General features: G+C 53.3%; 1 protein-coding gene across 1 annotated transcript; it reads left to right on the forward strand.

The window, feature by feature from the left end:
• The first annotated feature begins 1,221 nt into the window (after window positions 1-1,221).
• Window positions 1,222-14,560, forward strand: HDHD3 (haloacid dehalogenase like hydrolase domain containing 3). Its single transcript, XM_075332481.1, has 2 exons — window positions 1,222-1,465; window positions 10,905-14,560. The coding sequence occupies exon 2, from the start codon at window positions 10,915-10,917 to the stop codon at window positions 11,623-11,625; it is 711 nt and encodes a 236-aa protein (XP_075188596.1). The 5' UTR covers window positions 1,222-1,465; window positions 10,905-10,914; the 3' UTR covers window positions 11,626-14,560.
• The last annotated feature ends 34 nt before the right edge of the window (window positions 14,561-14,594 follow it).

Consider the following 14,594-nt stretch of genomic DNA (forward strand, 5'->3'; position numbering starts at 1 on the left):
GATGGGAGCAGAGCCGGAGACTCCTGATAAGTGATGGGAGCAGAGCCGGAGACTCCCGATAAGTGATGGGAGCAGAGCAGGAGACTCCCGATATGTGATGGGAGCAGAGACGGAGACTCCTGATAAGTGATGGGAGCAGAGCCGGAGACTCCTGATAAGTGATGGGAGCAGAGCCGGAGACTCCCGATATGTGATGGGAGCAGAGACGGAGACTCCTGATAAGTGATGGGAGCAGAGCCGGAGACTCCCGATAAGTGATGGGAGCAGACCCGGAGACTCCCGATAAGTGATGGGAGCAGAGACGGAGACTCCCGATAAGTGATGGGAGCAGAGCCGGAGACTCCCGATAAGTGATGGGAGCAGAGTCGGAGACTCCTGATAAGTGATGGGAGCAGAGTCGGAGACTCCTGATAAGTGATGGGAGCAGAGCCGGAGACTCCTGATAAGTGATGGGAGCAGAGCCGGGGACTCCTGATAAGTGATGGGAGCAGAGCCGGAGACTCCTGATAAGTGATGGGAGCAGAGCCGGAGACTCCTGATAAGTGATGGGAGCAGAGCCGGAGACTCCTGATAAGTGATGGGAGCAGAGCCGGAGACTCCTGATAAGTGATGAGAGCAGAGCCAGAGACTCCTGATAAGTGATGGGAGCAGAGCCGGAGACTCCTGATAAGTGATGGGAGCAGAGCCGGGGACTCCTGATAAGTGATGGGAGCAGAGCCGGAGACTCCTGATAAGTGATGGGAGCAGAGCCGGAGACTCCTGATAAGTGATGGGAGCAGAGCCGGAGACTCCTGATAAGTGATGGGAGCAGAGCCGGAGACTCCCGATATGTGATGGGAGCAGAGACGGAGACTCCTGATAAGTGATGGGAGCAGAGCCGGAGACTCCCGATAAGTGATGGGAGCAGAGCCGGAGACTCCTGATAAGTGATGGGAGCAGAGCCGGAGACTCCTGATAAGTGATGGGAGCAGAGCCGGAGACTCCTGATAAGTGATGGACAACGATGTAATAATTACTCATATGTCTCTATGCGGCTAAATACAAGCGGAACTATGGTTCGTTGGTCTTGTTTCCCCTGCACAGTGGGGAAAGATTATCCTGAAGCACCGGAGTCTTCTCCATAAAAAAAAGACGGTAAATGCTAGAATGTATGGGGGCCTTCCAGGTATGACGTAATTTGTCACGTGGTAGGGGCGTGTTCAAACTGCAGCCCGATGTTTCCAGACGGAATACTCCTTCTTTTTCTAAGTCCACGTGGTCCTACAGTTGTTTATAATAGAAGCGGGGGTCTGGGGGTGACACCCCCGGATGGGGGAGGTGTGAGGCCCCCCTTGCATGATTATAGGGAACAGGTCTGCCCACTAACGCCACGCCCACTAACCAAGCCGGTCACGCCCACTACCCTGGAAGGAGCCCATACATTCTAGGCTCAACCCTCTCATGAGAGTTCCAAGCGCAGCTTCCGGTAAGTGAGGTCGGGACTCGGGAGAGCAGGCAGGTCATGTGACTGGGCTAGGTTAAAAGGGGAGGGCGTTTTTAATGCGTAACGACCAATCAGAGCGCGGCTTGCTTGACATTTCTTGTCCCACATGAAAAAGAGCTGTGATTTGATTGGTTGCTATTTCATGACATGGCTTTCTTGTTTCCTGGGCTTAGTGGCGGAATCCCAGTGTGCATTGCAGCCCCCAGCAGTTATGTGTGAGGGGAGAGCGCTGTGCACTGTGCAATACACAGCCGTGCCCGAGCCATTGCAAATACATAAACACTGCACAAACTATATTAGGATTAGGCTGTACTTCCTGTGTGGTCTTTATTAAAGGGCTTGTCCATTTCTTTAATATCATCAATATGAGATGGCGGGACGTCGACACCCAACACCCCCACTGATCCGCTGCTTCCAGTGCCGGCGTTGGCCCATTATAGGGGTTATTCCCAAAAATAAAGTCATCCTCTACCCATAGAATAGGCGATAACTTGCCGATCGCTGAGGGTCCGTCCATCACGACCCCCAGCGATCCTGAAAATGGGGCTCCGGAATCTATCCTGGATGGAGCACGGCCGCTCACACTCCACCTGTGATCCAGTCATTGTCTATGGGGACACCGGAGAACGTGGAGTACAGCAATCCTCTATTTCCACAGTCCTATAGACAATGAATTTGCACCATCCTCCATTCAGGATGGGGCTGAATATCCCTTATTTTTTGTGTAGGGATTACCCCTATAAAAAAGAAAAACAAAACAAAAAAAAACCCCATTTCCCAGCACCTTACATAAATACAGAGGCCCTAAACTGGGGTCATGCCTTAATACGGACCATGCAGTCTGGCTTCTTATTTAGCCTAGCGCTGGCCATACACATTACACAGCTGTCTGTCCTGACTCCCCCATACACAGGAACGCTCTGCTGATTGCTCCTATGTTCTCTGAGAGTTGGGAGGCCCCTTACACATTACATGATCATTAGTGATGAGCGGGCACTACCATGCTTCAGTGCTCTGTACTTGTAACTAGTGATGAGCGGGCACTACCATGCTCAGGTGCTCAGTACTGGTAACTAGTGATGAGCGGGCACTACCATGCTCAGGTGCTCAGTACTGGTAACTAGTGATGAGCGGGCACTACCATGCTCGGTTGCTCAGTACTCGTAACTAGTGATGAGCGGGTACTACCATGCTCGGGTGCTCAGTACTGGTAACTGGTGATGAGCGGGCACTACCATGCTCAGGTGCTCTGTACTGGTAACTAGTGATGAGCGGGCACTACCATGCTCGGGTGCTCAGTACTTGTATTTAGTGATGAGCGGGCACTACCATGCTTGGGTGCTATGTACTTGTATCTAGTGATGAGTGGGCACTACCATGCTCGGGTGCTCTGTACTGGTATCTAGTGATGAGCGAGCACTACCATGCTCAGGTGCTCTGTACTAGTAACTAGTGATGAGCGGGCACTACCATGCTCAGGTACTCAGTACTGGTAACTAGTGATGAGCGGGCACTACCATGCTCGGGTGCTCTGTACTAGTAACTAGTGATGAGCGGGCACTACCATGCTCAGGTACTCAGTACTGGTAACTAGTGATGAGCGGGCACTACCATGCTCGGGTACTCAGTACTGGTAACTAGTGATGAGCGGGCACTACCATGCTCAGGTACTCAGTACTGGTAACTAGTGATGAGCGGGCACTACCATGCTCAGGTGCTCTGTACTAGTAACTAGTGATGAGCGGGCACTACCATGCTCAGGTACTCAGTACTGGTAACTAGTGATGAGCGGGCACTACCATGCTCGGGTGCTCAGTACTGGTAACTAGTGATGAGCGGGCACTACCATGCTCGGGTGCTCAGTACTGGTAACTAGTGATGAGCGGGCACTACCATGCTCAGGTACTCAGTACTGGTAACTAGTGATGAGCGGGCACTACCATGCTCGGGTGCTCAGTACTCGTAACTAGTGATGAGCGGGCACTACCATGCTCGGGTGCTCAGTACTGGTAACTAGTGATGAGCGGGCACTACCATGCTCGGGTGCTCAGTACTGGTAACTAGTGATGAGCGGGTACTACCATGCTCGGGTGCTCAGTACTGGTAACTAGTGATGAGCGGGCACTACCATGCTCGGGTGCTCTGTACTGGTAACTAGTGATGAGCGGGCACTACCATGCTTGGGTGCTCTGTACTTGTAACTAGTGATGAGCGGGCGCTACCATGCTCGGGTGCTCAGTACTAGTAACTAGTGATGAGCGGGCACTACCATGCTCGGGTGCTCAGTACTGGTAACTAGTGATGAGCGGGCACTACCATGCTCAGGTGCTCTGTACTGGTAACTAGTGATGAGCGGGTGTCGCGGGCGGGGAGGAGGGTGTCAGCACACCACGCTCACCCCTTCTGCTCGGGTCCGGCGGTTGCTGCTCAGTGGTGGCTCGAGCTGTGGGCCGGATCCCGGGGGTTTCTCGAGCGGCACTCCTCGCCCGTGAGTGAAAGGGATTGGTTGGGTGTGGGGATTGTTTATAGTCCGTGACGCCACCCACGGTTGTGGTGATTTCACCACCGCTGCTCTATACGGGGGTCCCAAGGATGGTGATGCGGAGCAGCCAGGTGTTGTGTTGCCCCTCCGTGGGTAGGGGTTGGTGATCCCGGGGCCCGGTGATGGCTTGGGGGGTGCAGGGCCTGGTGGGCGCAGGGACGCGGGGGCAGCGCTGTGCCTTGCGGCACTGTGGTACTCACTCAGCCTGAGACGTTGACACAGTTTTTACGGCAAACCAAACGGCTGGTAAGACGGTCCCACGGACGGCTGCAATTGCTCTCCCAGTAGGTGACGGTGATGTCCCTCTTCCTTGCACCTTTGTGTACTTGTTGGTTGCGATGGGTCCCCACCGGTAACCCGCTCCCCGGCTTCAAGCTGGACCGGGGGAGCTCTACTCTTTGCCCGCAGGCGCTGGCCCTCAGAAACTGGTGCCCTGGCGGTGGCGGTGTCTCTGTTGTGCAGGTTGGGCTGTTGCCTTCACTCGGGACTTGGTTGTTGGGGGATCTACGTCCCCTTCACTGACGGATTCGGCAATTTATGGCGACTCCAAGCCTTGCCGGGGTCCGAGAGGCCCCTGCCCTGGTGCTGACTGTCCTTCGGAACACTGCTCCAGACCACCGGGCACACAGCCTACGGGGTCCTTCCAGGAACTTCCAAACGGTCCCCCTCCAGACAGTCACCGCCGTTGCTGACCTTGCTGACCTGTCCTGCACACAGCTGGACTACTTCAGGCTTTCCTCTCTCTGTCTCCACTCTTGCTTTCCTCCTTTACTACCTTTCTTCTTCACTTTCACTTAGTTGTTTTCTTTAGCCCTGGCTGGGCTACTCCTCCACTCCTTCCACTTCCTCCTCCCTGACTCAACTCCAACTCTAGACTGCTGGTACTTCCCGCCTCCAGAGCTGTGAACTCCTCGGTGGGCGGAGCCAACCGCCTGGCCCACCCCCTGGTGTGAATCATCAGCCTCTGGAGGAAGGCAACAAGGATTTTTGGTTAGCTTAGATGTTCCTACCTGGGATGTAGGGTGTGGTGGTGTGTGACCTGTGTCCCCTGGCTTGCCCAGGGCGACACATTCCCCCTTAGCAAAATGCAGACCGTCCGCGGGCTGCCGTCCTACGCCGGTTTTATTTTTCTGCAAAAGATAACATGGTAAATCAACACATATACATTTTTAATAACTCTTCCCAAAACGGGAGGCACATTTCTTTAACGTTGCATAACGGTTTACGGTTACGGTTTCCGCTCTCTCCCACCCAAGCAACCTGGCCCTGATGCTGCCCCTAAAGCCCAGGCAGCACCCCTTGACCCACAGTCCAGCACACGGTACCCGAGCGGGATCTGTTCTTCCCTCCAGAGGGTAGCCACCGGTTCCTTTGGTGGCTGGGCCCTAGCCTGCTCTGCTGAGGGCCCTCCCTCCAACCTGCCTCTCCGGAGGCGGCATTGCGGAAACGGTAACGGCAAACAACATATTTACAAGCCACTTAACGTTTGTGGGTGCCCTGCAAGTTCACGGGCTTGTCCATGGATAGTTCCCATGCAAAATAACTTTTTAAACGGTCCCCACGGGGACAACGGTGCCGGCTCCAGCCGGTTCAATCACAAAGCAAATCAGGTTACTGTTCGGTAATCATTTTCATCAATGGCAGAACTTTCAAACTTTCAAACAAACAAAGTGGTGGTCCCAACGGGGACTGGACAACGGTGCTCCGCTGCCCTACTCCAGGCCTTCAGCTTCATCCGAGGGAGGGGGTGCCGAGCTCACTCTGTTCTCCTGGCTGCCCCGTAGTTTCACATCCAGGGCAAACCACCCCCTCTCTCCGCAGTGTCGGGTGTACCGAACAAGGTCTCCCGGCATTAGGTTGCGGCCAGGATGCTCCTCGGGCAGGTGGGCATTCACATCCCGCCGGGCTACAAACACTTCGGCCTCCAGGCCCGGCTCGTAGATGAACCTGTAGCCCCGGCGGACATCAAACCGCCTCACCTGCCCCTCGTACAGCGGTCCCCGGACACGGAACGTGGCCTGGCGGAGATTTTCTTTTTCTCGGATAGCTCGGGCCACCATCTCGGCCTTCTTCCGTTCCCTCTCAGCGATCTCCAGGCCCAGCGGTACCGGCTCCCTATCCCAATACGGCGCTGCTGCCAGCGCCGGCGCACGGGTCGGGCCCCGCGGGACATCCTGGACGTTGCCCACTGTCAGGAATCTGGGCGGCATGTCCCGCGGTGTCTTGGCCTTGGGCGCTGCCTTGCAGCAACAACCCAGCGCTACCTCAGCCGAGGTGTGGGGGATGGGCATAGGGGCTTTCCGCTGCTGGGCCTTCGGTTCGGAGCGGGTCATCGGCTCCGGCTCGGGGAACTTCTCAGGGGATGCCTCCGGTTCAACCTTCGGAATCTTCCACGGCAACACCTCCGGTTTACTACGGGCTCCGGCTACAGGTTGGCCCGCCTGGGCGGGGACGCTGGGTACTGCTACCGGTTGCGGTGGTAGCAGGCCTAGTGGCGGGGTCACGGCCTCCGGGACGGGTGGCGAGGGAGGCGACGGGGGGAGAGGGCTTGGACCGGGCCCCACAGCCGCGATGACCGGCCCTTCAAGGGCATCGGGACGTGGGTCACTCACCCTCCCTTTCTCCGCCTCCTCCTCGCGTCTCCGCACGGTGGCTACAACGTCCGCCATGTCGGTCTCCCACTCCTCCATGAGGAGCTGCATCTTCACCTGCAGCCGTTGGTAGAGCTGCGCGGTCCGGATTTCCACCCACGCCGCGGTTCCAGGCGCGGGGGCTACGGTGTCGCGGGACGGCATCCACATGATGGCTTCTTCTTCCAGGAACGGTATGTCTGCAGAGTCCTGGCGTCCCTGCTTTTATAGCTGCAGCTACATGCGTCCAGCCGCCATCGCGTCCCCCTTAGCTCTTTCCGGCCCCTCCTTTCTCGGGGCGGGGTTTTGGCCTTCGCGCCTCTACTACTCGAGAAGACGCTCGAGCGGGAACTTTTCGCGCCAAAGATGGCGGCTTCTGAAATTTTTCTGCCGGATATCTCCGGCGGTAACAAGGCGCACCTCTACCAAACGGCAGAGCGGTAAGATCCTGTTCGTGACACCAAGTTGTCGCGGGCGGGGAGGAGGGTGTCAGCACACCACGCTCACCCCTTCTGCTCGGGTCCGGCGGTTGCTGCTCAGTGGTGGCTCGAGCTGTGGGCCGGATCCCGGGGGTTTCTCGAGCGGCACTCCTCGCCCGTGAGTGAAAGGGATTGGTTGGGTGTGGGGATTGTTTATTGTCCGTGACGCCACCCACGGTTGTGGTGATTTCACCACCGCTGCTCTATACGGGGGTCCCGGGGATGGTGATGCGGAGCAGCCAGGTGTTGTGTTGCCCCTCCGTGGGTAGGGGTTGGTGATCCCGGGGCCCGGTGATGGCTTGGGAGGTGCAGGGCCTGGTGGGCGCAGGGACGCGGGGGCAGCGCTGTGCCTTGCGGCACTGTGGTACTCACTCAGCCTGAGACGTTGACACAGTTTTTACGGCAAACCAAACGGCTGGTAAGACGGTCCCACGGACGGCTGCACTTGCTCTCCCGGTAGGTGACGGTGATGTCCCTCTTCCTTGCACCTTTGTGTACTTGTTGGTTGCGATGGGTCCCCACTGGTAACCCGCTCCCCGGCTTCAAGCTGGGCCGGAGGAGCTCTACTCTTTGCCCGCAGGCGCTGGCCCTCAGAAACTGGTGCCCTGGCGGTGGCGGTGTCTCTGTTGTGCAGGTTGGGCTGTTGCCTTCACTCGGGACTTGGTTGTTGGGGGATCTACGTCCCCTTCACTGATGGATTCGGCAATTTATGGCGACTCCAAGCCTTGCCGGGGTCCGAGAGGCCCCTGCCCTGGTGCTGACTGTCCTTCGGAACACTGCTCCAGACCACCGGGCACACAGCCTACGGGGTCCTTCCAGGAACTTCCAAACGGTCCCCCTCCAGACAGTCACCGCCGTTGCTGACCTTGCTGACCTGTCCTGCACACAGCTGGACTACTTCAGGCTTTCCTCTCTCTGTCTCCACTCTTGCTTTCCTCCTTTACTACCTTTCTTCTTCACTTTCACTTAGTTGTTTTCTTTAGCCCTGGCTGGGCTACTCCTCCACTCCTTCCACTTCCTCCTCCCTGACTCAACTCCAACTCTAGACTGCTGGTACTTCCCGCCTCCAGAGCTGTGAACTCCTCGGTGGGCGGAGCCAACCGCCTGGCCCACCCCCTGGTGTGAATCATCAGCCTCTGGAGGAAGGCAACAAGGATTTTTGGTTAGCTTAGATGTTCCTACCTGGGATGTAGGGTGTGGTGGTGTGTGACCTGTGTCCCCTGGCTTGCCCAGGGCGACACACGGGCACTACCATGCTCGGGTGCTCAGTACTGGTAACTAGTGATTAGCGGGCACTACCATGCTCAGGTACTCAGTACTGGTAACTAGTGATGAGCGGGCACTACCATGCTCTGGTGCTCAGTACTGGTAACTAGTGATGAGCGGGCACTACCATGCTCGGGTGCTCAGTACTGGTAACTAGTGATGAGCGGGCACTACCATGCTCAGGTACTCAGTACTGGTAACTAGTGATGAGCGGGCACTACCATGCTCGGGTGCTCAGTACTGGTAACTAACTAGTGATGAGCGGGCACTACCATGCTCTGGTGCTCAGTACTGGTAACTAGTGATGAGCGGGCACTACCATGCTCGGGTGCTCAGTACTGGTAACTAGTGATGAGCAGGCACTACCATGCTCGGATGCTCAGTACTGGTAACTAGTGATGAGCGGGCACTACCATGCTCGGGTGCTCAGTACTGGTAACTAGTGATAAGCGGGCACTACCATGCTCGGGTGCTCAGTAGTAGTAACTAGTGATGAGTGGGCACTACCATGCTCGGGTGCTCAGTACTGGTAACTAGTGATGAGTGGGCACTACCATGCTCGGGTGCTCATGACTTCTTATGTTCAGGCATTCCCAGTCTCACCCGAAACAGGTGTCCCATCCGTCCTCTGTTACCCACTTGTGCAGGGGAGTGACTGTATCACACATCACACTGCACACAAGGAATTCACATCATAGTGGCCAGTAGGTGGCGCTGTAAATTTCACGCTTACTGAGCTTTGTCTGCTGGGACTTGTAGTGTCACAAATCGCAGCATTGATAATTACCTGTGCATATTACACAGGTCACGGTATATATATAGCAATTTGTTTTATATATTTTTTTGGCTGGTGACCGCTTCATAACTGTTTGGTAAAATACGCCCCGTTTCCAGGCTCGAGCAGGGAAGGTGTTGGGGCTTGCACATAAGACAATAATATTCTCGAACAGTTAATCCCCTGGGTATCAGCACGTGCCGGCGGGCCGAGACTGCGGCTCTATGTATTTACTTAAATTCTTACCAGTGATATTTATTGTGCCCATCATAATGGGGTAGAGGGTATAGAATTTCTGATATGTCAAGGTGGCGTCATCAGTTCCTTGTGGGGGGAGGAGGGGTATGCAGCTGATGAATAATACAGCAGAAAACACTGGGACATATAGAAGTATCTGTTCTATGACTAATGGGAATCTTGGGTGGAGTGGTAATTCCAGAGTATAGTTGTAATTTAGGAAAGGTGCCTGCTCCACCTTCTCTCATCACAGAGGAAAAGGGTAAGGCTGGAGTCACACTTGTTTGTGACTCTCGCAAGGATCGCATCGCAACACCTGACATGGCCGTCCGCTCTCCAGACAGATTCGGGCAGCTGCATGTACCGTATTTCTATGCAGCTGCACACTCCTGTCTGGAGAGCGGTCAGCCATGCCGGGTTTTGCGATGCAATCCTTGCGCGAGTCACAGCTGCACGCCCCTGTCTGGAGAGCGACCATCCATGCCGGGTGTTGCGATGCAATCCTTGCATGAGTCACAGCTGCACGCCCCTGTCTGGAGAGCGGCCGGCCATGACGGGTGTTGCGATGCAATCCTTGCGCAAGTCTCAACTGCACGCTCCTGTCCGGAGAGCGACCATCCGTGCCGGCTGTTGCGATGCAATCCTTGCGTGAGTCACAGCTGCATGCTCCTGTCTGGAGAGCGACTGGCCGTGCCAGCTGTTGCGATGCGGTCCTTGCGTGAGTCACAGCTGCATGCTCCTGTCTGGAGAGCGGCCGGCCATGACGGGTGTTGTGATGCAATCCTTGCGCAAGTCTCAACTGCACGCTCCTGTCCGGAGAGCGACCATCCGTTCCTGCTGTTGCGATGCAATCCTTGCATGAGTCACAGCTGCACGCCCCTGTCTGGAGAGCGACTGGCCATGACGGGTGTTGCGATGCAATCCTTGCGCAAGTCTCAACTGCATGCTCCTGTCTGGAGAGCGACTGGCCGTGCCGGGTGTTGCGATGCAATCCTTGCGCGAGTCACAGCTGCACGCCCCTGTCTGTAGAGCGACCATCCGTGCCGGGTGTTGCGATGCAATCCTTTCGCAAGTCACAACTGCATGCTCCTGTCTGGAGAGCGACGGGCCGTGCCGGGTGTTGCGATGCCATCCTTGCGCAAGTCACAACTGCACGCTCCTGTCCGGAGAGCGACCATCCGTGCCGGGTGTTGCGATGCGATCCTTGCGTGAGTCACAACTGCACGAGCGGCCGGCCATCACCGGTGTTGAAATACAATCCTCGCACGAGTAACGCTCAAGTCACACGCACTGTGACTGCATCCTATCTCAATCTAAAATCCGCAGGGAAATGTGACTATTTTTCTCTCTTATCAGCCATTTCGTCCTGGCGGCTAGAGGATGATATTCATGTTCATCCATGGGATTAGGTGACATTTTTAAGTTATTGACCCTTCAAACATTAACTCTGCTATACTACCACTAATGATTGTCTCTTTTTTTCTCGGAAAAGTTGTGGAAAAATGAAACTCAAGCTTCTAACATGGGACGTGAAAGACACTCTGCTCCGGATGCGGCTTCCCGTCGGTCAACAGTACCAGGCCGAGGCCAGGAGCAGAGACCTTCAGGTGGAGTCGGCCACTCTGGAGTCTTCCTTTCGGCAGGTGTACGGCAGCCATTGTCGCCTGTTCCCCAATTATGGCCGCTCCCAAGGCATGACTTCCCACCGGTGGTGGCTGGACGTGGTGTCCCAGACATTTTGTCTCTCAGGTATTCAAGACGAGAAGATCCTCCAAACCATGTCTGAGAAACTGTATCAAGATTTCTCCACCGCCAAGTACTGGGAGGTCTTACCCGGCGCCCGAGCGGCACTAATAGGATGCCGTGAACTGGGACTCAAGATGGCGGTTATCTCCAACTTCGACCGGCGGTTGGAGGACATCCTCAGGCGTGTTGACTTAGATGAACATTTTGATTTTGTGCTGACCTCAGAGAGCGCCGGCGTGGCTAAACCGGATGTTGGTATGTTTCAGAAGGCCCTGAAGCTGGGGGACGTGTTTCCGCATCACGCCGCTCACATCGGAGACGACTTCATGAACGATTATAAGGCGGCGAGAGAAGCCGGGATGTTCAGCTTCCTTCTCCAGAGACGTCAAAGGGACGATATCCCTTCAGATCACTTGATCCATTCACTAGATCAACTCGTCCCTCGACTTCGAGAGCTCATTAAATAACAGGGGACTCCTAATTTACCTAATCTTAAAGGGGATCTCCAGCTAAAAAGGCAGACATGACTCTTAAGCGTTGCTAGGGAAGTGCCCTAGCTACAGCCACATCGACTAACCCTATTATGATTGCTAATAAAAAGTTCCCATAGCACTACTAGAAAGACTGGTTGTTAGGCAATATACCCATAGCAACCGCTCTCAAGGACGAAGGTGACCTGTTGCCAGGTTTAAGGAAGAGAAGAGGGATGAGGCCTAGTAATGACCCTAATTAATAACATTACTACACACACTGGTTGTTAGGTAAAGTACCCATAGCAACCGTGCTTGGAGATGAAGATGAACTGCTGCTGGGCTGTGGCCTAGCAATGACCCTAATCAATAACACTATTAAAAAGACTGGTTGTCAGGCAAAATACCCATAGCAACCGCATTTGGAGATAAAGGTGAACTGTTGCCATGTTTAAGAAAGAGAACAGGGATGTGCCCTAGCCATGACCCTATTAAATGACCTTACTTAAAAGACTGGTTGCTAGGTAAAGTACCCATAGCAACCGCACTTGGATCCGAAGGTGAACTGTTGCCAGGTTTAAGGAAGAAAAAAGGGATGAGGCCTGGTAACGACCGTAATTAAAAACACTACTAAAAAGACTGGTTATTGGGCAAAATACACATAGCAACCACACCAGGTTTAAGGAAGAGAAGTGGGATGAGGCCTCGTAATGACCCTAATTAATAACACTACTAAAAAGACAGGTTGTTAGGCAAAATACCCATAGCAACCACACGGAGACGAAGGAACTTGCCAGGTTTAAGGAAGAGGGATGAGGCCTAGTAACAACCCTAATTAATAACACTACTACAAACACTGGTTGATAGGTAAAGTACCCATAGCAACTGTGCTTGGAGACGAAGGTGAACTGTTGCCAGGTTTAAGGAAGAGAAGAGGGATGAGGCCTAGTGACGACCCTAATTAATGACACTACTACAAACACTGGTTGCTAGGTAAAGTACCCATAGTAACCGTGCTTGGAGACGAAGGTGAACTGTTGGCAGGTTTAAGGACAAGAGGGATGAGGCCTAGTAATGACCCTAATTAATAACATTACTACAAACACTGGTTGCTAGGTAAAGTACCCATAGCAACCGTGCTTGGAGACGAAGGTGAACTGTTGCGAGGTTTAAGGAAGAGAAGAGGGATGAAGCCTAGTAATGACCCTAATTAATAACATTACTACAAACACTGGTTGCTAGGTAAAGTACCCATAGCAACCGTGGTTGGAGATGAAGGTGAACTGTTGCCAGGTTTACGGAAGAGAAGAGGGATGAGGCCCAGTAATGACCCTAATTAATAACATTACTACAAACACTGGTTGCTAGGTAAAGTACCCATAGCAACCGTGCTTGGAGACAAAGGTGAACTGTTGCCAGGTTTCAGGAAGAGAAGAGGGATGAGGCCCAGTAATGACCCTAATTAATAACATTACTACAAACACTGGTTGCTAGGTAAAGTACCCATAGCAACCGTGCTTGGAGACAAAGGTGAACTGTTGCCAGGTTTCAGGAAGAGAAGAGGGATGAGGCCCAGTAATGACCCTAATTAATAACACTACTAAAAAGACAGGTTGTTAGGCAAAATTCCCATAGCAACCACACGGAGACGAAGGAGAACTTGCCAGGTTTAAGGAAGAGGGATGAGGCCTAGTAACAACCCTAATTAATAACACTACTACAAACACTGGTTGCTAGGTAAAGTACCCATAGTAACCGTGCTTGGAGACAAAGGTGAACTGTTGCCAGGTTTAAGGAAGAGAAGAGGGATGAGGCCTAGTAATGACCCTAATTAATAACATTACTACACACACTGGTTGCTAGGTAAAGTACCCATAGCAACCGTGCTTGGAGACGAAGGTGAACTGTTGCCAGGTTTAAGGAAGAGAAGAGGGCTGAGGCCCAGTAATGACCCTAATTAATAACATTACCTAGCAACCAGTGTTTGTAGTAAAGTACCCATAGCAACCGTGCTTGGAGATGAAGATGAACTGCTGTTGGGCTGTGGCCTAGCAATGACCCTAATCAATAACACTATTAAAAAGACTGGTTGTCAGGCAAAATACCCATAGCAACCGCACTTGGAGACGAAGGTGAACTGTTGCCAGGTTTAAGAAAGAGAACAGGGATATGCCCTTGCCATTACCCTATTAAATGATCTTACTTAAAAGACTGGTTGCTAGGTAAAGTACTCATAGCAACGGCACTTAGAGACCAAGATAAACTGGTATATTTTGGGAGGGGGGGATGGTGTAAAATTTTATGGAGAAAATCCAATAAATTAATGAAAAAATGTAGAAAAATCTTATTTAGTAAAATGTGTGTTACCATCTATGTGGCCGCCATTACGGGGATAGTCGCGCAGTAGTAGGGCCACATAGGTTGCCACCAAGAAATCCTACCTGTTGCTATGGGAACGCTTTATAACTAGGCACCTTTAGCCTTTGTGACCATTCATGTTTGGTCACCCGGTTTTTGCAATTTTATAGGGGAGGTCCCTTTAAATATGTCACTTGCTGTTTTCTGTACCCAGCGGGCAAAGTCCACTTTACTGGCGCTCACGGTGATGGCGGTTAGATAAATCTCAGAGGGTTACTTGTGATCAGCGATTTATCTGCCGGAGCAGTGACGAGGAGACATTACAGAGCGCTGGAGCTGTGTACACAAAACGGCACTTTTACCTGTCGTAAACGCCGCTGTTCTCCTGAATCCGGCGATGTTTTTCTTTTTTTCCTACGTCTCTCCATTCCCAAAATATAGCCCCCTCTTCACTATATATAAATCTAGTTTTGTTACAAGTGGGTGTTGTCCTCATAGTTCTTAGAGGGCGTGTTCTTTAGGACCACACCCATTTGGTCAACAAGGAAGAGGAGGCCATATCTCAGGAACAGAGAGGCGCAGAAAGAAAAGAAAAACATCGCCGGATT

This window comes from Anomaloglossus baeobatrachus, unplaced genomic scaffold (assembly GCF_048569485.1).
Source record: "Anomaloglossus baeobatrachus isolate aAnoBae1 unplaced genomic scaffold, aAnoBae1.hap1 Scaffold_3396, whole genome shotgun sequence".
NCBI classification, from domain to species: domain Eukaryota; kingdom Metazoa; phylum Chordata; class Amphibia; order Anura; family Aromobatidae; genus Anomaloglossus; species Anomaloglossus baeobatrachus.

Coding starts and splice junctions, on each gene's coding strand:
- HDHD3 (XM_075332481.1), top strand. CDS start 10,915: ATGAAACTCAAGCTTCTAACATGGGACGTGAAAGACACTCTGCTCCGG.